The following is a 27,944-nucleotide window of genomic DNA, read 5'->3' on the forward strand; positions in this document are numbered from 1 at the left end:
GAACACCTACTTGGTCGTTTAGTGGGATGCGAGTGGGATATCTATCAAAATAAATATTTTGTAACTCAAAACATAAAATTTTTGACTTTTTTTGCAAAATCAAAAACTTTGTTGACTTTTTTTTTTCAAAATGGACCCTTTTTTAATCTTTTTTTTTAGGTCAAACAAAAGCTTAGATATTATCCTTGAAGACCCTTTTGGTCGCTTAGTGGGATGCGAGTGGGATATCTATCAAAATAAATATTTTTTAACTCAAGACTTACAATTTTTGACTTTTTTTTTGCAAATACGATTTTTTTTCCAAATGGGCCCTTTTTTTAAAATTTTTTTTGTAGTCAAAAGAAAGCTTAGGTCCATTCCTTTAAGATATTTTTAGTCCCTTAGTGGGATGCGAGTGGGATATCTATCAAAATAAATATTTTGTAACGCAAGACATACAATTTTTTAATTTTTTTTTGCAAAATCAAAATTTTTTTCCAATATGGGCCCTTTTTTAATTTTTTTTTTTGCTCAAAAGAAAGCTTAGGTCCATTCCTTTAAGATATTTTTAGTCCCTTAGTGGGATGCGAGTGGGATATCTATCAAAATAAATATTTTGAGTTAAAAAATATTTATTTTGATAGATATCCCACTCGCATCCCACTAAGCGACCAAAAGGGTCTTCAAGGATAATATCTAAGCTTTTGTTTGACCTAAAAAAAAAGATTAAAAAAGGGTCCATTTTGAAAAAAAAAGTCAACAAAGTTTTTGATTTTGCAAAAAAAGTCAAAAATTTTATGTTTTGAGTTACAAAATATTTATTTTGATAGATATCCCACTCGCATCCCACTAAGCGACCAAGTAGGTGTTCAAGGAAAATATCTAAACTTTATTTTAAGAAAAAAAAAAAAAAAAAAAAAAGAGAAAAAATTTAAAAAAAAAGTCAAAAAAGTTTTTGATTTCGGAAAAAAAATATTAAAAATTTTTTATTTTTTTTTTTAAATATTTTTTTTCGAAAGATCGAAGAAATAGCTATCTATACTATTTGGGACACATTTTGCTAAGAACAATAGGTAATAAGTTACATGGATAAGAAAAAACCCCTGTTTGACCAAATTGTCAAAATTTTACCCCCTATAACTCAGAGAGTTCTCGACCGATGTTGTTGAAAAATTGTGTCTGAGTTACTATCCAATAGAGCTAACCTTGGTGCAAATTTCATCCCGATCGGAAGACATCGATTTCAAAAGTTGGTTCACTTGACATGAAATGCCCCATATATATGACATACACATACATATGTATGTCGGAAATATTTCGCATATCTGATGATCTGTGCTTAATTTTGTTAAAGGGATTAAAACAAAAAGACGAATAAATTTCATTTTCAACCTTAGCCTTTTTAGAAGTCGTAGACATTTTGAATTTTGTAAGTATTTATGTAAATAACACACGTCTTAACTTTAACGCTGTTTCTAAAAAACTGATTTCCGTATGTCTTCAGAATGACAATAAATAGTTTTTTAAGATCATATAGGTAGTACGTTTTAATGAATGAGTCTAAAATCTTTTATTAGGGTCAAGAAGGGCTTACATACTAAAGTACCTAGTTTAACCAAATGTTACAAATAATAATAAAAATAAACCACCATATAAATAACCTACCTGTCAACATCTACCTCTCCACCCACTTCTTAAAGTCAAATGTCATAAAATAATAAATAAACTGGTACTTCGGAGAAGGGCCATAAAATATTTCCACTTGATTCCAAAAATTTGTTTCTGCGGCACCTGATATTTTAACGATGAAAATCACGTGCGCTGAAAACTACCTCTAGGATTGACTAAAAAAGCCGCAAGATACAAAACTCAGACAAATTTTGGGGGTGGAAAATTAATAGCGGTCGGCCTCATATTGCACCCCTCCAGTGGCTATTATCGGTCAGTTGTTGTGGTTTTTATTTTTAAGGTTTTAGAAACACACACAAATATGAAAAAAATCAATTTAAAAACATTTGTCTTGAGTTACAAAACATTTATTTTGATAGATATCCCACTCGCATCCCACTAAGCGACCAAAAAGGTTTTAAAGGAAAAGACCTAAGCTTTCTTTTGAGAAAAAAAATTAATAAAAAAAGAGTCCATTTTGGAAAAAAAAAGTCAAAAAGGTTTTTGATTTTTCAAAAAAAAGTAAAAAATTGTATGTCTTGAGTTACAAAACATTTTTTTATAGATATCCCACTCGCATCCCACTAAGCGACAAAAAGGGTGTTAAAGGAAAACACATAAGCTTTCTTCTGAGCAAAAAAAAAAAATTAAAAAATGGGTCCATTTTTTTAAAAAAAGTCAACAAAGTTTTTGATTTTGCAAAAAAATTCAAAAATTTTAAATCTTGAGTTACAAAATATTTTTTTTGATAGATATCCCACTCGCATCCCACTAAGCGACCATATAGGTCGCTTAGGAAAAGACCTAAGCTTTCTTAAAAAAAATAAAAAAAAAAATAAAAAGGGCCCATTTTGAAAAAAAAGTCAAAAATATTTTTGATTTAAAAAAAAAAATCAAAAATATTTTATTAAATTTTTTTAATTTTTTTTTCGAAAGATTGCATAAATAGCTATCTAAACTATTTGGGACACATTTTGCTAAGAACAATAGGTAATAAGTTATATGGATAAAAAAAATCACCTGTTTGGCCAAAATGTCAAATTTTGACCTCCTATAACTCAGAGAGTTCTTGACCGATCTTGTTGAAAAATGGTGTCCGAATTACTATCCAATAGAACTAACATTGGTGCAAATTTCATCGCGATCGGAAGACATCGATTTCAAAAGTTGGTTCACTTGACGTGAAATGCCCCATATGTATGTATTACAATTTTATTTACCAAAAAAAAAAATGCTCAAATGTGTACAGAAAGTATTTTAATGGAGCAACAAAAAAGGTCAAATAACTTCAATTAAATAATTACAAACAATTGTTTATGAGTTTGTATCATTGTATTTCGTTGTGTATGTGTGTACTTACATACATATGTATATATAGTATGTACTTTTCATTTGATTTTTGTTATTATTACTATTATTTATTCGATGTATGTATGTATATAAATTTATATTATTTATTTTATTTAAATTTTAATTTTGTTCATACATAATTACAATTCTTTACAATGCTGCATTCAACAATTTTTTGTTTCTCTTTTTTTGTAGTAAATATTTATAAATAATTGTTTGTTTGTTTGTATATAAGTAAGTATGTATGTATAAGTTATTAATTTTAATTTTGTTGTTGTGGTTTTTTATGCAATAATACTTAACAAAGTAGTTACGATTTTGTTTAATAAAAAAAAAGTTAAGATACGAACGAGATAAATATAAAGAGGATACAATTAATAGAATTAAAAATATTAAGAAAACATTTTTTAAATTTGAGTAATTCTCATGTACTTACATAACCTTCATCATATATCAATAAAAATGTCAATTATATCTTGTTGATTATATTTAGTATGATTGTTTTCAAAAAATACCTATAATTTTAAAAATATTTGAAATTCAAATATTTGGTTTTGATTCTTGAATTACAGGAAACATGTTTATCAGAATATATTTTGATGGAGTTTTAGTAAAACATACAAACCATTATTAAGAAAACTATATGATGAAGGTTATAAAAAATTCGATTAAGCCGATATCAATATTGTGTTTAATGGATTAATTTGTAGTGAATAAGTTTTGGTTGTGATGATTGTGTATGATAATAATGATGGCGATGGTGGTTCGGTGATTTTTAGACTAATTTATCCTTGTAGTACTTATTTTCTAAAAATGTTTGCTTTTTGTACAATTGCTTAGAATTTAAATGTTGCTTTTTGTCAAAAAAAAAAAAAATTTCGTTGTTTTTTATATTGCTAATAAAAGAGTTTCCATATTTCTATTATGAAATTTGATTGACTTATAAATACGTTTTATTGCTTTTTGATACGTTCGGCTTTATTTCTCTATCATAAAACTGGTCGAAAAAGTTTTTTCTTCATAATCATTTACGCACTTCAGCAATAACGTCTAGATAATAAGGACCTAATTTGTATAACCTAATTATTTGTTGAGCATTATGAATAATTTTCGTTTGTTGACCAAGAAAATGTCAGTAACAATAAATTTCAGTTTAAAATTTTTATTATAATTTTGTTTTGTAATTATTGCTTATTTTTTTAATGGCTTTAAAATTCGTTGTCAATACATAATACATAATTCGTTGCTTGTTTAAATACTTATTTAGTTCGTTGTAATAATTTTTATCACATTGTTATTTATGGGCTTTTTTTACTAAGTTCGTTGTTTGAATTAAGTACCGGAATTTTGATTTGTCCATTTAATCTTACTCATCTTAATAATTAAGTTGCTTGCAAATCCAGTCAATAACAAATTAAGTACTCAAAAAACCGTCCCGCCCAGTCTATGTCGTTCTGCCGCAGAACGCCCTTACCTTCTATATTATATTTTTTTTAAATATATTTTGTAATAATTTGTTAAACTTTTATTTTCTAATGTATAAAGAATTTGACTTATTCATTATTCTAGGTACTTTTTTCTATACTTAAAAACTATTTTATGAAACATAATTAAAAGATGTTTTGTGTTTAAAAAAAAAAATAATTAATTATTTAATTAATTAAATAATCACCTAATGATTTAACAATTAAATATGTTATATTTATTTTCATATTTAAACTATGTAAGTTTGTACAAAGTACAAATATCTTTTATAATATTAATAATGTCTTCTTTATATACATCGGCCATTCACATATTGTTTATGACAGTCTTAAAGCAAATGAACAATAAGAAGATATTTATTTGTACTCTGTACATGAGTGACATAATTTCATCTGACCTTTCATGTATATCTGCTTCTTTTCACAGCTTTTAGAAGGTCAAGAACGTAGAAAATCGGAATTCTTCAAATACAGATCGCGAGTTAAATTATAACGGGTATAATATTTTATATTTTATATTAATAAACATATTTGGGGTATTCAAACGGTATGCTATTAGGTCATATTGTCATAATGTTTGTTTGAAGCATACAACAATTGACCAATTCACAATTGGTGTCGTAGCGTTGTAGCATTGTATGTCATATATATTTTTCAAACTAATTTTTGGAAACAAAAACAAAACATTAATAAAAAAATTACGACATACAACGATAAAACGCTACGACACCAATTGTGAATTGGGCAAATTTGTTTAAACTATCATAATATATAAGGACATTATGACAATATGACTAAATAATAAAACGTTTGAATCCCCCAATTGTATATAATATGAAGTAATTACAATTAAAAAGGAATGTGCAAAAATCGAATGGACTAATTTGTATAAGAAAATTGATAGAACCTTTTGATATATGTACATTAGGGATATAACTATTGACAAGTTTTGCAAATATGCAAATTGGCATAGCATCGTCGAATAGAGCATTAAAAAATATAAAAAACCACGGTATTATTTTTTAGCGGTTGTTAAAAAAGTTCACACACCAAACGCAATAAAGTTTTTCATGAAATATTTTCAATTATTTTGAAATACAATATATTTTGTTTTAATAATAACTGCGAACATACTTCAAAAGATAACTTTTAAATAAGAGAAGTATCCCTCACACTTGGAAAAAAAATTATGCAATTATTTATATAATTTTTCAGAGAAAAAAAGTTTGGTTTATTTTAGAAATTGGTGTTGATGCGTGATGTTTTTGATTCCAAATGACCTAAAAAAATGATTTTGATTACTTATACAACATTGGCCATCACGTGGTGGTATGCCAAAAATTTCGCCAAAATTAGTTATATGCCTAATGTACATATAACAAAGTTTTCACTTTTGTATTTGGAAAAGTATATTTGAAGTTTCTTTCAATTCTTCAACTTGCAATAGTTATTAAATGTTTGTAAAAAGTTGTATTAGGTGCGAGTAGATAAACATCAAGAAAATATCATCGTAAAAGTAGCAATGTTATAACATTTTCGAAACATATTCTTAATTAATTTTTATATTTGATAATCAAAATACATACAGGTAAGCCTCCATTTACGCGGTACTTTATTTACGCGAATTCGATATAACGCGAACTCAAATTAGTAACCATTTTTTGAAATACGCGACTTTTTTTACGCGATTTTTATATAACGCGGCAACAAACAACAAGAAACGAAAAAAAAACACAAGCGAATACAGATTTCTTTTTTGAAAACTTCGTTAATTTTTATGATATCTTTTATGTATTAGAATATTTTGTTTTTTGAATTGATATTTTTTCCTTAATTTTCGATAAGAAATAATTTTTTTAGTTGAGTTTTTTACTTCACTTGTTTTAAGTAAGTTTTTAAAAGTGCAAATAAAATAAGTTTACTTAAAGTATATAGCGTCGACTTAAATACAAACGGACGTAACTACATTTTTATTGTTTTTACAGTATATGTTATAAAATCAATAATAATCTAGTATTCTTGGCAATTGTTCAATCAATCAAAAACTCGATTTTGAATTTTTGTGTAGTTACGTCCGATTTCATTTAAAGTGACTATCATTATATATATAATTCTTCTGTACGTGTGTTGGATGGTTTAGATTCACAATTGACCTATATAGGAACAATGGGTATGGCACCTCCCATACAAAGTAAAAATTTATTATTGCATATCTGGGGTACTATTATAGTAGGAGTCTTCAAACTGTGTGTGAGCTATGGCAGAACAACGTTTGCCGGGACAACTAGTATGTATGTATGTTTCTATTTAACGTGATTTTTAGGTCCCAATTTCTTTTTTGTTATGTGACTGATGTATTGTTATACGCGAAATAAAAAAATATTGGCCCCACAAAAACATTTCTTCTAAATTAGAACCTCGTTTTACGCGAATTTGATTTACACGCTATTTTTTGGGCCCAACAAACCGCGTAAATGGAGGCCTACCTGTAATTATATTTTCAGAACAAATTCTTACAAGATATGATATTTTTTACTCTTTTCAAACTACTCATTTCAAAATATTGAATTGTGATGACAAACAATCATATGAGAGAAACCGTAATATGTATTTATAAACAAACTTTTCACATTTATAGATAATATTCTCCTGTTTGTAGCACCCAGATATTTTGTTCTTTCAATAATCTTTTAACATAAATCATTTTGATTAGGACAAATTAAAAAAGTATGCTCCATTATTTCGTTACTAAGAGGAAACCATGGTAGATTTGTTAATACCATGATAGATTCAGGATTCCTAGACCTGGTAACTTATATAAGAATGCTGGCCATGTTTCCTTCGGAGAAATTTCAGTTTATTTCATGCTAAAGGCTTTCCACCTTTAATAATGATGCTTCAGTAATTGCTGTTAACTCGTTTTCAAAACTTATAAATAAATAAATAAATAAATTAAACAGAATGGTGTTTTTGATTTTTTGTGTTCATAATAATTCAATATGTATTTTTTTTATAATAATCATTTGAATGGATGTGTGTTCTGTGTGTAACTCTTAAAACAATAAATATTAAATTTATAGATAAATACATGTGTATGTCTATAATAATAGTAATTTTTATATAGTAATAATTATAAATGTTGTTTTTTGCATTTTTTTTAAGTGGTTTCTATTGTATATATATATATATATATTTATACCCTTCACCTTCGTGAGAAGGGTATATATAAGTTTGTCATTCCGTTTGTAATTTCTACATTTTTCATTTCCGACCCTATAAAGTATATATATTCTGGATCCTTATAGATAGCGGAGTCGATTAAGCCATGTCCGTCTGTCTGTCTGTCTGTCTGTCTGTCTGTCTGTCTGTCTGTCTGTCTGTCTGTCCGTCTGTCTGTCTGTCTGTCTGTCTGTTGAAATCAGTTTTCTGAAGACCCCAGATATCTTCGGGATCCAAATCTTCAATAATTCTGTCAGACATGCTTTCGAGAATTTTGCTATTTAAAATCAGCAAAATCGGTCCACAAATGGCTGAGATATGAGGAAAAAACCAAGACAACCTCGATTTTTGACCTATTTTTTAGCAATATTTGGATTACTAAGACATTAATATAGACAATATGGATATCTAATGATAGATATTTCAAAGACATTTGCAACGACGTATATAAGACCCATAGTAAGTTGGACCTACAATGGGTCAAAATCGGGAAAAAATTTTTGAACCCGAATTTTTTTTTTCAAAAAAAAAAATGAAAAAACAAAAAAAAAAATTTTTAAATTTAAAAAAAAAATTTTAAATTTAAAAAAAAAAAAAAATAAAATAATCGAAAAATTTTTTTTTCCAAAAAATTAAAAAAACAACTGGAAAAAAATTAAATTTTGTTTACCTAAAAATATTTTAAATTTTGAAGTATAATTTGGTGAAGGGTATATAAGATTCGGCACAGCCGAATATAGCACTCTTACTTGTTTTTTTTGTTCATTTGTAATGAATAATAATTTTTGTTTATAATAATCATAATGATAATAATAAATTTATAATTATTTTAACTATACAAGTATATTGTTTTAATTGATTTTTTGTTTTTATAAATTATAGTAGTAATAAATTAAAAAGTACGTTGATAATCTTATACTTATATACCGAATAATTTTAAATAAAATAGTAAAGTAAAAATTAAAATTATTTTCTGCTTTAGTTTTTAATTTACACAAATTATTGCTTATTTTCCTATATAAATTTATCAAGATTTCTTGGTAAAAAAAAAAACAAAATAAAAATTTTTGTATTTTTCTTTCGTTGTTTGGGTTTTTTAAATGTTGCTTAATTTAAATTTGTTTGCTTAGTTTAAACGTTATTTACAATTTCATTGCTTTCTTCTTAAATTTTAATTGTTTATGAATTTATTTAGTTATTTACAATTGGTTTGGTTAATAGTACTAAAATAATTGCATTTAAATTAACCTTAGGGAGTTAAATGTTTATCTTATAATAAATGTTGGTAAATATTTAAAATTTCCTTATATATTTTTTTGTTTATTTAGAGTTATAAACAATTTGTTAAATTGTTGTATAATTTTTGTTTGAGTATTGCTTTGGTACTTTAGCCGAGTTTTATTTAAATAGATTTAAGGAGTTTACATCTAGTTTAGATAATTAAATAAAACTTAAATTAATTATTAGATTTGGTTATGCTGGCTGTATGTATGGGTGGAGAAATTTCCAAACAAATTAAATTTAAAAATTTCTCTTAATCCTATTTAAAATTAGTTTATAATACGGTTTTAAATTGTTTTTGAGATCCACCTTAAAAGCTGATTTTGATATAAAAATTATAATATCCTCGTGGTAAATATAATAATAGTTATAATTGTTTCATAAATAAAACCAAAGGCATTTACGCTAGGGGTTCTAGTGACTAGAGAACACTCGACTATAATTCATGTGAAATCTCGGAGGACTTCCTTAAAAAATAGTTAAATCTTTATTGACATGACTAAAATAGATAGAGTAAAATAGATTTTGGTTGGTTTAGAACTATTCATTTAAAATACTGTGCTTAAGTAAAGAATGTCACTTAGAATACCTAACGTTTTCACCTAGAGGCTTCTAGTCAGGCTTGCATTGTTTCTTCAATTTATAGGGGTGAGATTTGTGTTTTGGGGATTTATTTGCCTAAAACTAATTGTAAAAACTAATTATTTTTTTACAGATTTAATTGACACAATTTTGTACAAGAACATAAATTATAGAGAGAGTCAAAACTGTTTTGAGAGTGTAAAAGAGTTAACACTTTTAAGACTGTGTTTGTGTTTCCCCTTTTGCAGTTTTAATTTAAAGTTAAATCTTAAATCTTAAGTTAAAATTACTATGATTTCTTTTGGTTTTGGTTTATAAAAATTAAGCTAGAATTACGTTTAATTAAAATAGACTGTATGCTGACTGCAATAGGCAACAGCGGTAGAAAAAGACATGATAGTTATAGAGAGAGGATAGAGAGAGAGAGGAAAGGAAGAATAAAATTTTAGCTAAGAATAAAGTTTAGTTTAGTATGTACATTATAAAAATAATTTGTTTTAATTCAATTCAAATTGTTTTATTAATTTCCTCAAAATTTCTTATATTGTAGCCAAAATTGTTGGATTTTAATTATAATTATTTATTGCACCCTTATCCCACTGTGTGGCCACCATTTTATTTATTGAAAAATAATCATGGTTCCACCTAATTTAACTATTAAACGAAAAATAATTTTTTAATACAAACTGAATATTTTTTAAATTAAATTTTTGCTTTTCTTCAACATTAATTAATGTGAAACCCTAACGAAATAATTATTTGAGTAAACAAATTGAGGAAAACAGAATTTTTATAGAAAAAGTATTTGATTAGAAAAAAATTGAGATTAGAACTGAGTTTAGGCAAAAAACAAAGGAACACTATAAAATATGTTACAAAAAATTAATATTCCATAAAAAATTAAAATAATTAAAATCTGAAAAAGAATCTAAAACTATGACTACACTACTCTATACACTTATTAAGAAATACTTAATTATACCAAGACAGAACATTTTAAGAAATACAACTTTAACAAATAGTTTAACGTTTTTCAAGATAGAAATAAACAGATAGTTAGAAAATAAATAGTAAAAGACAAAGATGAAAATAGAATAATACTACATAAGACTAGAAATTACGCTGGTTTCGCTAGATAGTGTTCATAAATAAGAAGACCTATTTTTAGACTAGAAATTACAATGTTTAAACTTGACTGACTAAACTTTTTTAGATTTAGAAGAAGAAAGTATAAATCCTTATATATTGACTAGAAATTACACTGGTATATTAGGAAAGATGTATGTAGATAGGCAGATTGTGTTTTGATGGAAAAATAATAAACCATTATTTTGAGACTATGGGGAGATATACATATGGGGGATTTCATGTCAAGTGAACCAACTTTTGAAATCGATGTCTTCCGATCGGGATGAAATTTGCACCAAGGTTAGCTCTATTGGATAGTAACTCAGACACAATTTTTCAACAACATCGGTCGAGAACTCTCTGAGTTATAGGGGGTAAAATTTTGACAATTTGGTCAAACAGTAGTTTTTTCTTATCCATGTAACTTATTACCTATTGTTCTTAGCAAAATGTGTTCCAAATAGTATAGATAGCTATTTCTTCGATCTTTCGAAAAAAAATATTTAAAAAAAAAAATAAAAAATTTTTAATATTTTTTTTCCGAAATCAAAAACTTTTTTGACTTTTTTTAAAAATACGCTATTTTTTTTTATTTTCTTAAAATAAAGTTTAGATATTTTCCTTGAACACCTACTTGGTCGCTTAGTGGGATGCGAGTGGGATATCTATCAAAATAAATATTTTGTAACTCAAAACATAAAATTTTTGACTTTTTTTGCAAAATCAAAAACTTTGTTGACTTTTTTTTTTCAAAATGGACCCTTTTTTAATCTTTTTTTTTAGGTCAAACAAAAGCTTAGATATTATCCTTGAAGACCCTTTTGGTCGCTTAGTGGGATGCGAGTGGGATATCTATCAAAATAAATATTTTTTAACTCAAGACTTACAATTTTTGACTTTTTTTTTTGCAAATACGATTTTTTTTTCAAATGGGCCCTTTTTTTAAAATTTTTTTTGTAGTCAAAAGAAAGCTTAGGTCCATTCCTTTAAGATATTTTTAGTCCCTTAGTGGGATGCGAGTAGGATATCTATCAAAATAAATATTTTGTAACGCAAGACATACAATTTTTTAATTTTTTTTTGCAAAATCAAAATTTTTTTCCAATATGGGCCCTTTTTTAATTTTTTTTTTTTGCTCAAAAGAAAGCCTAGGTCCATTCCTTTAAGATATTTTTAGTCCCTTAGTGGGATGCGAGTGGGATATCTATCAAAATAAATATTTTGTAACGCAAGACATACAATTTTTTAATTTTTTTTTGCAAAATCGAAATTTTTTTCCAATATGGGACTTTTTTTTAAAAATTTTTTTTGCTCAAAAGAAAGCTTAGGTCTTTTCCTTTAAGACCTATTTTGTCACTTAGGAAGATGTGAGTAGGATATCTATTAAAATAAAAATGTTGTAACTCAAGACATTCAATTATTGACTTTTTTTTTGCAAATTCGAATTTTTTTTCAAAATGGGCCCTTTTTAAAAAATTTTTTTTTAGTCAAAAGAAAGCTCAGGTCCATTCCTTTAAGATATTTTAGGTCCCTTAGTGGGATACGAGTGGGATATCTATCAAAATAAATATTTTGTAACTCAAGATATACAATTTTTGATTTTTTGGCAAAATCAAAAACTTTTTTGACTTTTTTTTAAAATGGGCCCTTTTTGTAATTTTTTTTTTTGCTATAAAGAAAGCTTAGGCCTATTCCTTTAAGATGGTTTTGATCGCTTAGTGGGATGCGAGTGGGATATATATCAAAATAAATGTTTTGTAACTCAAGACATACAATTTTTGTGTTAAAACATTTATTTTGATAGATATCCCACTCGCATCCCACTAAGGGACTAAAAATATCTTAAAGGAATGGACCTAGGCTTTCTTTTGAGCAAAAAAAAAAATTAAAAAAGGGCCCATATTGGAAAAAAATTTAGATTTTGCAAAAAAAAATTAAAAAATTGTATGTCTTGCGTTACAAAATATTTATTTTGATAGATATCCCACTCGCATCCCACTAAGGGACTAAAAATATCTTAAAGGAATGGACCTAAGCTTTCTTTTGACTACAAAAAAAATTTTAAAAAAAGGGCCCATTTGGAAAAAAAATCGTATTTGCAAAAAAAAAGTCAAAAATTTTAAGTCTTGAGTTAAAAAATATTTATTTTGATAGATATCCCACTCGCATCCCACTAAGCGACCAAAAGGGTCTTCAAGGATAATATCTAAGCTTTTGTTTGACCTAAAAAAAAAATTAAAAAAGGGTCCATTTTGAAAAAAAAAAGTCAACAAAGTTTTTGATTTTGCAAAAAAAGTCAAAAATTTGATGTTTTGAGTTACAAAATATTTATTTTGATAGATATCCCACTCGCATCCCACTAAGCGACCAAGTAGGTGTTCAAGGAAAATATCTAAACTTTATTTTAAGAAAAAAAATAAAAAAAAATAGCGTATTTTAAAAAAAAGTCAAAAAAGTTTTTGATTTCGGAAAAAAAATATTAAAAATTTTTTATTTTTTTTTTTAAATATTTTTTTTCGAAAGATCGAAGAAATAGCTATCTATACTATTTGGAACACATTTTGCTAAGAACAATAGGTAATAAGTTACATGGATAAGAAAAAACCCCTGTTTGACCAAATTGTCAAAATTTTACCCCCTATAACTCAGAGAGTTCTCGACCGATGTTGTTGAAAAATTGTGTCTGAGTTACTATCCAATAGAGCTAACCTTGGTGCAAATTTCATCCCGATCGGAAGACATCGATTTCAAAAGTTGGTTCACTTGACATGAAATCCCCCATATGTATGTATGTATGTAACTATATCGGGAAAGGAGAAGACAGATATAGTTCTTTTAATCTAAAGAAAGTGAAAGATATAGAAAATAAAGAGATAGAAAACAATCCTATTTAAGTCTAGAAATTACACTGGTTTTTATTACTCGTAAATTAAACTGGGAATGTTCGCTGCGAAGTATTGGAGTAGATGTATCCATTTCTTCCTAATTAAACTAATATTTATGTATGCTATTAACTATAATTAAAAATCCTAAATTACAGCTGTTCTACAGCGACTAGTGAGATTTTTGCTTAATGTTTTTGGTTTCGAAAACTGGGTTTTGATTTGAAATTATATTTGCTTATATTTGGTTTAAAATGACAATTGACTAGTTGTAAAGATAGAGTGTGAAGAAGAACATAAAGACTTGTTTTCAGAAGAAAAAAAATAAAAAAAAAAACAAACCAAACGTGACTCAAACTTAAATTAGGGTTGCAGATAAAAATTCTTCTAAATGACACATGTAATTGACTGAAGTGATTTTAGTAAAATAAGTATTTTGTAATTTTAGAATTTATGTAGAGTTGAAAAAATAATTGTTATTGCTTTTAGGAATGTTTTCATAAATTATCGTTGTTTTGGTTTTTTGTTCTTTTTTAAACTTTAAATGCTTAATTTATTTATTTTTTGTTTAAATATTGCTATATTTAGATTATATTCTTTTGGTTTTTTGGACTTATGGCCTAATTCGTTGTTTGAGAAACATTTGCTTTTCGTTGATTTAATATTTCAGATTTTCACAATTTCAATATTCGTTGTTGTAACTTTTAAGAACACTTTTCATAGTTTGGTTGCTGGAGATGGAAAAAGTTTTCTTAAGAATTTTCTTTTAGATGAAGAATGAAATGTGAAAGAGAGTATTGTATTTAGTTATTCTTAAAAGTAAGATGAGGATGATGATAATTGATGTGAGAGTGATTAATGAGTTGAGTGTGTGAGTGAGTGAGTGACTATAATGACTAGATACACTAAAAATAGAATTGCTTTCGAGTCGTAGAGATACTAAGAGATTGCTTTTTTCATGAGTCTGTTTTTTTATGAGATTGTTTTTCATAGTTTTATGAGCTCAAGGCTGATCTTGAGTTTGTGAAGTTTTGCTTAAAATGAAATGGACGTATTATGATGTCTTGTGTTGGTAAATGTGTTACAAATTATGAACTAAATTTAATTAAATTAAATAATAAATAAAATTATTACATATTAAGTTAGCTTAATTTAAAAAAAAAATGTTTTTTTTTATATCGAAGTAAAATTATAAATAAGTATATAAAAATTAATGATTTGATGTTTTTGGTTTTGTCTATATAAATATTGTCCTTTTTTAATTTTTAATAATAAATTAATTTTAATTTTTGTTAAACAAAATCGTAACTTTTTTCTTTTTTTTAAACTTGAATGCATGTTAATTCTTTTTTCATTGATTTAGATTTAGACTTTCTTTAAAAACTACTTACAATATGTTGGTTGCTGTTGTTGCTTTTATGTTTAACCCGCAAAAGTGGCTTCTACTTTAACTACGGCCGCTGCTGGTACTGGTTGGGGTATATGACTTATTGTAAAACCATTTTGTGCTTGTTGGGGGTAACTAGGATGATTATAGTCCTCAGTTGGTGTAGGAGATGTCATGCCACCGCTGTCACTGGTACTATCGAATTGCATGTCAGCCTCATCCTTGAGACAGGCCGATTCCAAATGCTTGTTGAGGTACGATTTCAGAGCGAAAGATTTATGGCAGCGTTTACATTCAAAGTTCTTGTCCACCGAATGGGTTTGCATGTGAGCTCTTAAATTGGAACGATCCGCAAAGGCTTTACCGCAATGTGCACAACCATAAGGCTTCTCACCCGTGTGGGACCTTAGATGGCCTTGCAACAGCCATGGACGCGAGAACAGTTTGCCACATACTCCACAACTGTGAGAAAGTTTGTGCGTTAGTACATGCATGGCTAAGGCTGGCATCGACACGTAAGCTTTGCCACAGGTATGACACTTTTTGGCGGATTGTGAGTCTAACGAACGATGTGTTTGCTTGTGGCGCGACAGATTGCTAGAAGTGGCATATTGTTTACCACACTCACTGCAGGTATACTTGGCCTTCTGTTGTTCTTGCTGTATCACCGCCTGAGGATCTGTAATGTTTTTGCGTTTCGATCGACCATCACTAACGAAGAACGCCTCATAGGTGTAGGCCACTGTTTTCACAGAGGCGCCAGCAGCACCATTAATAGGAAATTGATTGGTTGTATTGTTGTTTTCATTTTGTACACTGCCAGCCGGTGAACTGGGCTGACGTTCACTGTCCGAATTACTTTGTAAACTGTGCATGGAAGAATTAGAGCGGGGTCGATGCTCGTTCGCCACACTAGCCGCCAAAGCCAGATCGGCTATGGAGGGAGTAGTAGTGGCCACCGAGAGTGTAACATCCTGCAGCTGATGATGAACAGGCAGGTGATGGTGTTGTTGTTGCTGTTGTTGTTGTTGCAACTGTATAGTATGGGTTATGTGATGCAAGGGATGTAAAGGCTGATGAGTCAAATGCTTTTGAGCTGCGGACTGTTGTTGCAGCTGATGAGGCTGTGTAGGCGGATGAAATGCAGTGGAGGCGCTGAGATCCAATATAGCATGTGCTGCATGCAAATCTTCTTCTGCCGGTTGTCTTAAACGCAAGTTTTCGTTTGAGGGTCTATCATCCAGTGAATAGGGCCGATAAATATCTTTTTTCTTAGGAGGCAAAGACAGAGCGGCACCCGTACTCGTGTAACATTTGCGCGATTTGGTACTACTGGCGTCGATGTCATCGTTAAAAGACGTTTCGGTTTTAATGCGTATAATGGGCGGACTTAAACGTTCACACGGCGAAGATAAACTGCTGCTGCGTGTCGAGGGTGACGATGAAGGTGACGATGTATTCGAGGGCGGAGGCGTTTGATAGTTGTATGGATGAGGGGGGGCTTGTTGCTGATGTAAATTTGAGGTGCTTGTTATGACGGTAACTTCGTTTTCTAGACGAGGCAGGTACGCGGTATAATGTAGAGGCGAAATATCATGATTATAACCTAAAAGAAAATAAGAAAAAAAACCAAATATTAGATAAATAAAGACAATTGGTTTGACACTAAAATTTATATTAAGTACTGCTTTATGTAGTTTTTAATAATGATTACTACTTCAATGATATATTAATTACATAATAATTTAATGTTACATTTGAGGGTTAATTTTTGAAATGTTTGTATGTGAAGGAGTTAGGTGGGTTTTTGTTGCAGATATGGCAAATGAAACTATTTAAGCTAAAAGCCCTATGCCATACATGTGTAACCGAGTACACAAAATTTCAGCCACAGTGAAAAAAAAGAACATTTTACAAATATATTTTTATACCAACAAGTAGCAAACGTGTTGAATTAGCAACATAAAATATATATTCTTTTTAACTGTTCGCTCCACAAAACAACAAATCACAAGTAAAATAAAAAAAATAAACTTTGTATATATGTATGTATAAAAAATACTGTAACAAGCTTATATGTATGTATGTATGTACACAATATCAACATAAAATTATGAATGAAAAGAAAAAAATACGAAAATAGAATATATGTAAATACCCACGCTGTAATAAGGGGGAGCCGGAAACTAAAGCATACAACAATGTTTCCTAAAGGGGCTTGCTGCTGCACACAACTTACTACAGCAGCAGCAAGCAAGCAACAAGACAAAGTGTAAAAAATCGAAACATTAAAAATGTCGCATTGCAGTTGTACTACATACAACAAAAGACTGTGGCAGCAAAAAACACGGCTGGAGAATAGTGCGACAGTTAGTCAGTCAAAAAAAAAAACCCCCAAAGTTTGGCTAAAAACTCCTTAAATGTAGAAGTGGTTAGTTACACAAATGTCCCTCGACACATGGTATGTTTTTTCTCCTTATTATAAATGTTGTTGTTATAATTCTTAACACAAGCCTAACTTTTGCCATGAAACTTTCAACGGATGCAAACTCAAAGTTACTTTGCTCACACACACATCCATTCTTACTCAAACTTTCAGATTTTCAATGCGTATTTTTAAGATTCGCAAAAATATTTACTTATAAATACAGAACTACATACATATGTATATCTACCTACATATTTATATACATAAGTAAGTTTTTTGGGGTTTCAGTTCTTAATATAAGGATTTCTCTGTGTTTAATGCCGAAATGAATGAGGTGTTTGGCCATAAAACACAAAATTTTTGTAGATTTTTAAGGCCAAAACATTAATGTCTGGCTCTATGCCTAAAACGTCCAACTGGCATCGCAAGAAGAGCACGTTTTCCCCAAACAATATAGGAAAGTATAGAACAAATTGCACACACATCGCACTCGTAATATTTGTGCAAAAATCTCATTCATGCTCTTAAAGTTTATACCCAGTTGTACATTCAGGGGAAGCAAATTGTTTAACCAAGTGTATCTATACAGTACAACAACGAATATCCATGCATATATTCGTATCTATAGATCTTTGAGAGCCAGAGTGAGTGCGACCCAGCTTTGAGTATTAATAATCCAGCAAATTGTTTTTTTTTATTAAAAAACTAAATATGTACGTGTAAAATATTTATTTAAGAAATAGATCACAAGAACCATGTTCCATCCATCAGTTAAAGATGTAACTGGAAAAGTACCGAAATAAAGATTTGAAGTATTTTCCTGGTTTGATAAATTCACTTGGTTTCGTTAGATTTTTTGTTAAATTTTATTTCTGTGGCAGATTTCTACACTACTTTTCTCTTTTTTAGATTACATATATTTGGCTGAATTTCGTTGCCATCACAGTCGTTGCTTTAATTAAGGACTTGCATCACGAAAGGGTTGTTATGAAGATTTATGCCTGTGACATGTGTCACATTCTAGGTCATATTATTATTTACCTCCCCGATCTCCACTCTTCATCACTCCCAGCCAATACACCAACAAGCCCTGTTGCCTGTGCAGAAATTAAATATTTTCAGTTTCAGAGTGCATTTAAAGGTGCAATCAAGGCAGAGGGGTAAATATGACAAACCTTTTTTCTAAGAAGACAATAACTAAAAGTAAGAATTTTGTTTATAACGTTGTTGTTATGTTATTACTATTTTTCAACACACAAATATTTTTGTCACACATTTATGACTTTAAAAGGTTGCCATGAAATTTCTCAGATTTAATAAAACCTGGGTTGGGTTTAGCAATATTCTTAATAAATATAAGTGTTTCTAATATATCTAATTATTTGTACAGTGATATTTATAAAAACATAATTTTAGTTAGATATAATCAAATTTGTATATTCATTAAAATTTAAATCAAGTGGGTCTTATTTTGTTTTATGAGGTACAGAAAATCAGCAAGATCAAACTAAAAATTAGTCACCACTTCAGTGTCCGGTTAAGTTTGAATTTTAAATGTAAGCATGAGTTTTATATACATATGTCTATATAAACAAAGTTGTACTATATACGTAATCTTACCTAAGAACTTTACCAATAATTTTCTAATTCCCTTTCTAAGTCTGGCGTAAGTATGTTTTGTTATTAATCTGTTGTATGGCAGCATAAATGTTAAATTTAAATAACTTTTCATTAAATATCTTTTATATTTTTCTACTTAAATACTTAAAGGTTTTATTTCAAAAATAAACAACAACGAGAATCGTTTGAAGACCTTGGGGTCTTTCAACACAACATAGAGAAACATAATAGTAAGATGCAAAAAAATGTATACATATATACATAGAAAAACATTTTAACATTTAAGTCTGTACACATATTCATACATATTTATTCGGTAAATTATATATGTATATCTAAATATGTACTAGTTATATTCATATCTACAAGTATTCACGTGCTGTATATGGCAACAGCATTTATGTACGTACGTACATAAATGTTTGTACGTCAGTGATGTTGAAAAATTTACACACATTTGTTATGCTCTTTTAAAAACTCTTGTTCATTCATCGCTGAGAATGCGAAGAAACCACATGTGACGGACTATCGCAAATTTTTTTCAGAAATTTATTAAGCATTGTTGTTGGTTGTTTTTGTTTGAAGCATAGCAAACACAAGCGTTTCAATTGCAATTGAACACAAAATAACAAAGTCAAAATAAATAAAAAATTAAATAGAATTTAGGCCGTATAATGCATATTTTTTCTTTTCCTTAAAATTTAAATTACATTCATTAAATAAATTGGTTATATGTGACAAAAATTCTAAATCTAAACTTTCATTATTTTGTTCTTATTTTAAATGTTTGACATTATGTTTGCTGGGTAGCTCTCTCACCAATACATCTTCATTTTTATTTTTGAACATCACTGACGTACGTACATACGTATATGGGGAGAAATAGCAGCAACAACAAAAATTGCAAAGAAAATAAAATGAGACTACGGATGTAATAAGAACAAAAACATGCATGAGAAATGCGAAAGAGTTGACGACTACTACGATGACTACAACGACAAGTTAGACTGTCTAGCATTCAGTCAAAACAACCAACATACAAACAAACATTTATTCATTCATTCATTCGTTCATTCTTTAATTCATTCAAGCTTACCAGACGTAACAACATACAGCACATGAAATCCAAACACCCAACACCCAAGTCAGGCTGGGTGAAATTTGTTGTTTGGTTCTTTTTCTAGCTGTTTTTTTGTATTTTTTGGTTAAAAAAAATCCTACTACTACAAACGCAACCCTCTATAGAGATGAAGAATTCACACACATACATGTTTAACAGTTATACATGGAAGCAACATGCTGACAACGCATTACAACGTGCTTGTTTTTTCCTTTATTTCCTGTTTTTTTTTTATAAAGTATGGAAATACATACTTTTCGGGAGTGTGTGTGTGTGTTTTTATATGTGTTTGTGTCAGTTGTTTATATTTCCTATTAACAGTTGATTTGTTTGCGACGATATTATTACGCTTAAATTCACTATACTTTTCCCTTTTTAGCCTTTTCTGTAATATTCTGTCCTAAGGAGATGGGGGGCTGTTATTTATCAATCCTTTTGATGGTTTAGGGTCGCTCTTTGCACATACACTCACACATCACTTTAGTCAAAAGTCATTGACTAGATTGCAGACATATTTACACTGTTTTTTTCAATTTCCAGTTAAATGAAATCACATCATAAGATTGCCTTAAAATTTGACAAAACATTTAATTTAAAACATTTTTATCTTTTTTCCAGGAAATTCATTTTAAATGCCTCTAAGGTGGAAACAACTAACAAAATATCCCCCACATATACACAAAAAGAAATTGTTATAAACACAATCGAAAAAAATAATATAGTAGAAATTTACAAATTTTTTCCAAGTTGTTGAAAACGGAAACGGAAATGCGTGTTTTTACTGAGACAGCAATAAAAATAACAATATGATCAGAATGTAAATTAAGTTGAAAACAAAAAAATACAAAGTAAAAAATTATAACACGACAACTTACAGATGGAAATCAAATACTTAGTAGAATAAGGAAGCAACAAAGGGGGAGTTATTTTACCTAGTGCCTGCTTTATACCAAAAAAAAAAACAAAAGCAGTTGAATTAAGTTTGAAAGTCAAGAAAAAAAACACAAGTTTGAAATAATCGCAAAAAAAATATAATTTTCCTTGCTGGTCATAAAAGAAAACGAGACAGTAGAAACGAAAATTAAAATTACACCATTCAAAACCCGAAATAACAATGAACGTATAAATGTAAAAATTAATATTTGTAATCAACATGTTTTTGAACAGCTACAAGCAATTACTTTTACTACCCAATAAAAAAAATACCAATAAATTTAACTTTAAACAGGTGTTAATTTTTTTCTAATGAAAAATGTCCTCTGCCTAAAGTTTCTTTTAAAATTTTTGTTCCAAGCTTAATGTCTTGCCTCATACATTTGGTAGTTAGTTCATTTTAGTTGGCCAATTTTATGGCTTTTCATTCAGTGGGGTTTTTTTTGTTGATTCCTTCTTAAGAGACATTTTTCTTGTTAATGACTTTAAGTTAAATGTTGGTTTAAGAGTGGTTTTTGTATACGCGTGTGTATTTGTGTAAGAGGTTGCCTTGTTTATATATTTTACACTAACTGACAATTACATACATACATACATACAAACATACAAACATTCAGCTTATGTTCGTTTTTAACCTTAGGCCATTTCATTGTAATTAACTTGGCCATAGAGAGAATCACCTTAACATTATTATTGCTACCATTACTACCTCTACTAATACTACTACTACTATTATTGTTATTATTATTATTATTATTATTATTATTATTATTATTATTATTATTATTATTATTATTATTATTATTATTATTATTATTATTATTATTATTATTATTATTATTATTATTATTATTATTATTATTATTATTATTATTATTATTATTATTATTATTATTATTATTATTATTATTATTATTATTATTATTATTATTATTATTATTATTATTATTATTATTATTATTATTATTATTATTATTATTATTATTATTATTATTATTATTATTATTATTATTATTATTATTATTATTATTATTATTTGTCATGGAAGCTAAATACTCAACATAGGGTAAAAAGGGCTACGGTGGCCTATTACACCTGTCGCAAGATGTTTGGTAGAAAATGGGGACTTAGTCCCAACATAGTTAAATGGATGTATACGGCTATAGTACGTCCAATTCTTACTTACGGATCTCTTGTATGGTGGACTGCAACTAAAAGGAAGTATGTCGTAGACCAACTATACAAAGTCCAGAGATCAGCCTGTATTGGTATTACCGGCGCACTAAGAACTAGTCCTTCAGAGGCACTGAACACTATATTGCACCTTGTGCCAATAGACCTTCACATAATGGCCACCTCTGCCTGTAGCGCAGCGAGGCTTCAAGCATCTGGTTGGTGGAGATCGAGAACATATGGCCACGCGGGGATTTTGGGCCAGTTGCCTTCGATCGTTCTCCAACCATCTGACTATATTACTCCATACACAGATTTTGATAGGGTATTCAAGGTCTTTATTCCCTCCAGGAGTGAGTGGGGTAGGGGTAATCTTGTGCGCGAATATGACACTAGGATATATACAGATGGTTCTAAAATGAGCTGTGGTGTTGGTTCTGGCGTCTTCTGTGACGAACTTGAGATAGGCATTTCGTATCGTCTTCCGAATGAGTGTAGTGTCTTCCAGGCGGAGATTTTTGCAATCATGGCAGCTTGCAATACACTACATGATCATAATACCCGCGGCAATATAGGTATTTTTGTCGACAGTCAGGCGGCACTTCTCTCACTGAATGCCTATACAATTTCATCTTCACTAGTTAGGCAATGTAGGAATTCTCTGTCAAGGCTAGGTCGTCTATCTGACATTACTTTGGTTTGGGTACCTGCGCACAGGGACCACTACGGTAATGAACAGGCAGACGAACTAGCCAGAATGGGATCTGCCTTAGATATCTCCAATGCGGTCTCAGTAGCAATTCCACTGGGGACTATTAAAGGTATCATCCTCAGACATTTTCTTACAAGGGCTGAGAATAGATGGCGCAATTTAGACACATGTAGGGTAGCCAAGTTGATGTGGCCATCTTTTAATGAGAAACGCACTATGCAACTGATAACCAGGAATAGGAAGAATATATCAAGGTTGCTGGCAGTATTAACGGGACACTGGGCGTTAGGCAAGCACGCAAATCGCCTGGGACTCCCTTTTAACGACCATTGTCGCAGTTGTAAGGATAGGGAAAAAGAGGAAACGATTTTCCACCTCCTCTGCGAATGCCCAGCTCTGAGTGTCAAGAGACATAAATTCATGGGCAACTATACATTGACCAACCTTAGTGAGGTAGCCGGGTTTAAACTCAATGACCTTCTGAGATATCTCACGGCTACAGGTTGGGTCTAGTAAGCACACTTTAGTTACATTGCTATGTAATCGTCATTACATCTGACGAGTGGTGTGGTCTCATCAAAACGGGGTCCCTTCGACTCTACTTGATTGTTCGCACGTAGTGAACTACCACGTAAACCATAACCCATAACCATAACCATTATTATTATTATTATTATTATTATTATTATTATTATTATTATTATTATTATTATTATTATTATTATTATTATTATTATTATTATTATTATTATTATTATTAATATTATTAATATTATTACTGTTGTTATTGTAATTATTAATATTTGTTTTGAACAGAAAACCCATCGCACACAGTCATTAATATGAATTATTGATTTTATAAATTTATACTTATAATTATCATTAACAATAGGAAACGGCGGAGGTTGAAACTAGGCGAAAAAATTAAAACTTTTGAATATTTAATTTTAAATACTTACAAGTATATTTCATAAATTAATAATGTCAGGTTTTTAAAAATATGTACATATACAAAACAAATCAATAACAAATGTATTACATTTATAAGAATTTAAGATACACATACATACGAGTAATGAATTATATTACATAGTAGCATAAATTATACCAAGAATGTATGGAAATAAATGCAATGAAATATTAAAAGTATTCTTATGTATGAAGTATACTTTCTTTAAAATTACATTAAATAAAGTGTGCTCTTTTTTATTTACTCAATTAATTAAATAATTATCTTATAACTTCCATTCTGTGTGATTAATAGCAAATACAAAGTACAAAAGGCATTACATGTAAAATTAAACCAAAGTAAATCTAAGAGATATAGACCAGGTTTTTTAAATGCCTTTTTTTACATAGAAAGAAAACATTTCAAAATTGTATTTAGATAGTTTTTAATTTTGTTGCAAACAAACTGCTATCCTATGAAGTAATTTAAGAAAATTTTATTTTTACTATAGGTTTTACTAAAATTAAACATAATTCAGGCTTAGAAAGTTTATTGCTGAGTTCATAATTGGTTTAAGATTTATTGCAATTCTGCAAGTAGACTCTTTTATCTGTTTTGGAACGAAAGTACTTAATATGTATTTAAGTAGTGAGATAAAAACCATTTTGGTTTGGGTTTTTTTGATGATCTTAGGTGGCGTAGAGCAGAAATAATTTTTGTCAACGTAAAAGACTCGATCTATTCGAATTAAAACATTTTAATAAAAATATATATTTTTCCTGACGTATACAAATTTCATAAAACCACCGCATATTAACAAATACAGACGTAGCCATTAAATTAATAACAATCAAATAATGACTGTTATAAAAAATGATTGTGTTGTTCAACACCTATATTGGTGTTTTCTTATATTTAATTAAAATTTGGGGCAAATCTTGGTCGCAGTACTGTTACATTTCTTAAATTAATCAATTATTTGAGGAAAGAAAATGGGAAACCTACCATTATATAAATTAGTGGTACCACGTGTGGCTGCTTCTGGTGAATGTGGAGGGGGACTTGGAGCTGTAGCTCCAGCCGTTGGTGATGAGGGACCCCAACACGTAGCTGTAGAGGATGTTGTTGATGACGATGACGACGACGACGTAGGTGCTGATGATGCTGACGAGGTTGTCGCTGATGTTGAGGAGGGTGTTGCAGAAGAGGATGTTGGATTATTTGTAGTGGTTTGCGTATTTAATAATTTTAAATCACTCGATTTTATAATGACTGTAGCAGTAGCAGTTGTAGTGGTTGTGGCATTTACCAAAACATTATCACCCACAACATCGATTTCTTCATCTTCATCGATGGTAGATCGACGAGATTTTGTTTCAACATCCTTCTTTGGTATTACTTGTATGCTCAGTTCCGGAGTAGTGGAACTCGATAAGGATGTTGTTGTTGTTTGTGTGGGTGCAGGTGTCGAGTTGTTGGATTTGTCCTCAGCCCGGTCGGGCCAGGGATAGGCCTTCCATTTCTTAGCCATTAAACAGCGTGGCATTTTGTTGTAGGTGCTTTTGATATTTTGAAATAAAATTTAAAAGGAAACGGAAGTTTTTTTCTTGTTGTTCTTTTTGGTAGTGGAGTAAGGAGTTTAGGGAAAATAATATTTAGTTTTTAAATTTCCGCACGAGCAAAAGTTTTTTATTACAGATAAATAATATATATAAAAAGTTAAAAATTTATTTTTTTGTTGGTTGAATTTAGTTATTAACTTAATGCAGATGTAGTTTTATATATTTTTGTATTGTAGAGATTTTGATATAAAAAAGTTAAGGGCTCGTCGAAATCTATTGTTTTATATTTAAGCTTTTAAGTATTCATTTTTATGGTTTTTATTTGTGGTTTTCATATTTGTTGTAGGGAGAGGGGGGTTTATAGTTCTTCACTTTAAAATAAAATAGTTTCTTTATAAACAAAATTGTGTCTTATTGTGTTGCCACTGAAATGCATTGCAACGTTATTGATTTTTATAGTTTTCTTTTATTTTATAGTTTTTTTTATTTTATTTGTTCGATATTTTTTGCTGTTTTCAGAGTTTCCGGAAGCAAATGTAAAATTGCTTTAGTTTAAAAACGATATATTTTATTTGTAACTTTTATACAAAAAAAAATTAACACTCTTATACAAAACCGAACAATTTTGTTAAACAGTTTGTTTTTATTTTATTATAACACTTTTTTGTTGGCTTTTTGTTTTGGTTTAATCTTTTTTTTATTTAATTCAACTTAGTTTTGTGGTTATGAAAAAATAGATAAATTTGTAACGTAGTTTTAAATTTAAAAGTTGTAAATTTGTAGAAATAGAAAGTAAAGTTGTATTGTATGATTGAGTGTTTTAGGTGAAAAAAAGTTTAAACTTAAGGATCCGTTCAAAGAGAATATTATATAAGAAAGAGAGTATAGAAATGCGAACCGAACTTAAGCAACCCTTGGAGGTTAATGAAAACACCAACGGTTAGTGTCAGCCCTTATATAGTCCTCCGACAAACACAGCACCACATCAACTGTTCTGGCCATACAACAGCTGGAAATGAAACACGTCGCGGCCATAGGAACACAATGACAGTCTTTCTCTTGTTGGCCGTTTTCTGTTTCAGAGTGTGCGAGTGTTTCAAAACAACCCTTATTTATGTTGCTCAAAATCGTTGCAAGGCGAATTCATAAACAAAACACAAGCAAAAAAAAAATTATAGCGAATTGTTGAATGATACTCGTACTACGAGTGTATATTGATGGGCTGGCTGACTAACTGAATGGCTTGCTGGCTGGCTCTCTGTTTTGTTGATAAATCGTGCTGTACACAACAGACAGACTGTTGCTGCTTTATGTATTTTAATAAACAATAATTTGATGATGGAAATTTGTTGCTGCTGGAATTGTTGTTGTCGTCTCATTTTGAGATTTCTGACAAAAAGGACATGTGCGGTGAGTACGGAAATAAGTACTACATATAAGGTTTGTAAATGTTTGGGAATAAAACCAACTAGGAATTGAATCACATGTTAGTGGTACATTTGCGATGTTGCTTTAGTATGGAAAGGAAACAAAATAGAAGCAGCAACAATCAGGAAGTATCTATACAATTTGTAGACATTGAAAAAATAAGATTTTTAATTTAAGTACTTTCTTTTCGGATTTGCTTGTTTTAAATACTTTGAATCTTTAATATCATGTCTTTGATTTCCCTTTTTATCCATTCGTATTTCCTGTTCCATTCCCCAATGCGTTCCGTTTCCTATAATTTCCCCTCTTATCCTTAATAGTAAACATTTAAGCAAGTAACAAGTTACTTACAACATTTCTAAATTACTTTCCCCTATATTATAGCATTTACAGCCCATTACCCCGTCATCCTCTTAGGACTCTAGTATATTAAAGTCGAGCGAAACCTAGTGAGAATTGAAACACTTAAAGTAATGTCCTTATAAAACCCTTTAGGGAATAATGTAACACTTGAGATTCCTTAACAATTGTATACTAAGCAATTAAATTTTAGCCTACGGCCATAAACAAACTCCCTCATCCTCCCCCTCCTAGAACCAGCACTTTTCAAATGTGAAATTCAAAAGTTTTCTATTTCAGCCAAAACTTTAAGAAAAACTGTTGCATGTGTTGCTTTTTTCTCAATTCTTGTGTGTGAATGTACATATATATATGTATATGTGTGTGTGTTTGCTGGTGTATGAGTTGTAGTATTATTTGTGTTACTATTCATAATTTTTTGTTTTTTTATGTTTGAAACATGCAACATTTAAATTAAATAAATTTGTTTTTATTTTTTATTACACAGTATGCCAGTTATTTTATCCTTTCATCCTGCGATATCAAACTTAAAAAGGAAAAAAAAATAGAGAGGGAGGAAAAAACATGAATGAAGTTTAAGTGTCATGATTTTATTATACTCTAAACATCTAAAAGAACTGTTAACTGGATCGAATATAAAGTTTGTAACTTTCAATATCTAAAACTGAATGCGAACGAAAAGAATTTGGTAAAATAAAT

At 29.3% G+C, this 27,944-nt stretch overlaps 1 protein-coding gene across 1 annotated transcript; it reads right to left on the reverse strand.

Moving 5' to 3' along the window:
- Positions 1 to 14,937: 14,937 nt before the first annotated feature.
- Positions 14,938 to 25,561, reverse strand: scrt (scratch). Its single transcript, XM_065514843.1, has 2 exons — positions 24,901 to 25,561; positions 14,938 to 16,566 (listed from the first exon to the last, which is right to left on the reverse strand). The coding sequence occupies exons 1-2, from the start codon at positions 25,439 to 25,441 to the stop codon at positions 14,996 to 14,998; spliced, it is 2,112 nt and encodes a 703-aa protein (XP_065370915.1). The 5' UTR covers positions 25,442 to 25,561; the 3' UTR covers positions 14,938 to 14,995.
- Positions 25,562 to 27,944: the final 2,383 nt, after the last annotated feature.

This window comes from Calliphora vicina, unplaced genomic scaffold, assembly GCF_958450345.1.
Source record: "Calliphora vicina unplaced genomic scaffold, idCalVici1.1 scaffold_73, whole genome shotgun sequence".
NCBI classification, from domain to species: Eukaryota; Metazoa; Arthropoda; class Insecta; order Diptera; family Calliphoridae; genus Calliphora; species Calliphora vicina.

Bases quoted from the DNA above. Each gene is read 5' to 3' on its own strand.
- scrt (XM_065514843.1), bottom strand. From the start codon at position 25,441: ATGCCACGCTGTTTAATGGCTAAGAAATGGAAGGCCTATCCCTGGCCC. The intron at 16,567-24,900 runs GTAGGTTTCCCA...ATTTTCTTTTAG, and splicing joins TACCACTAATTTATATAATG to GTTATAATCATGATATTTCG.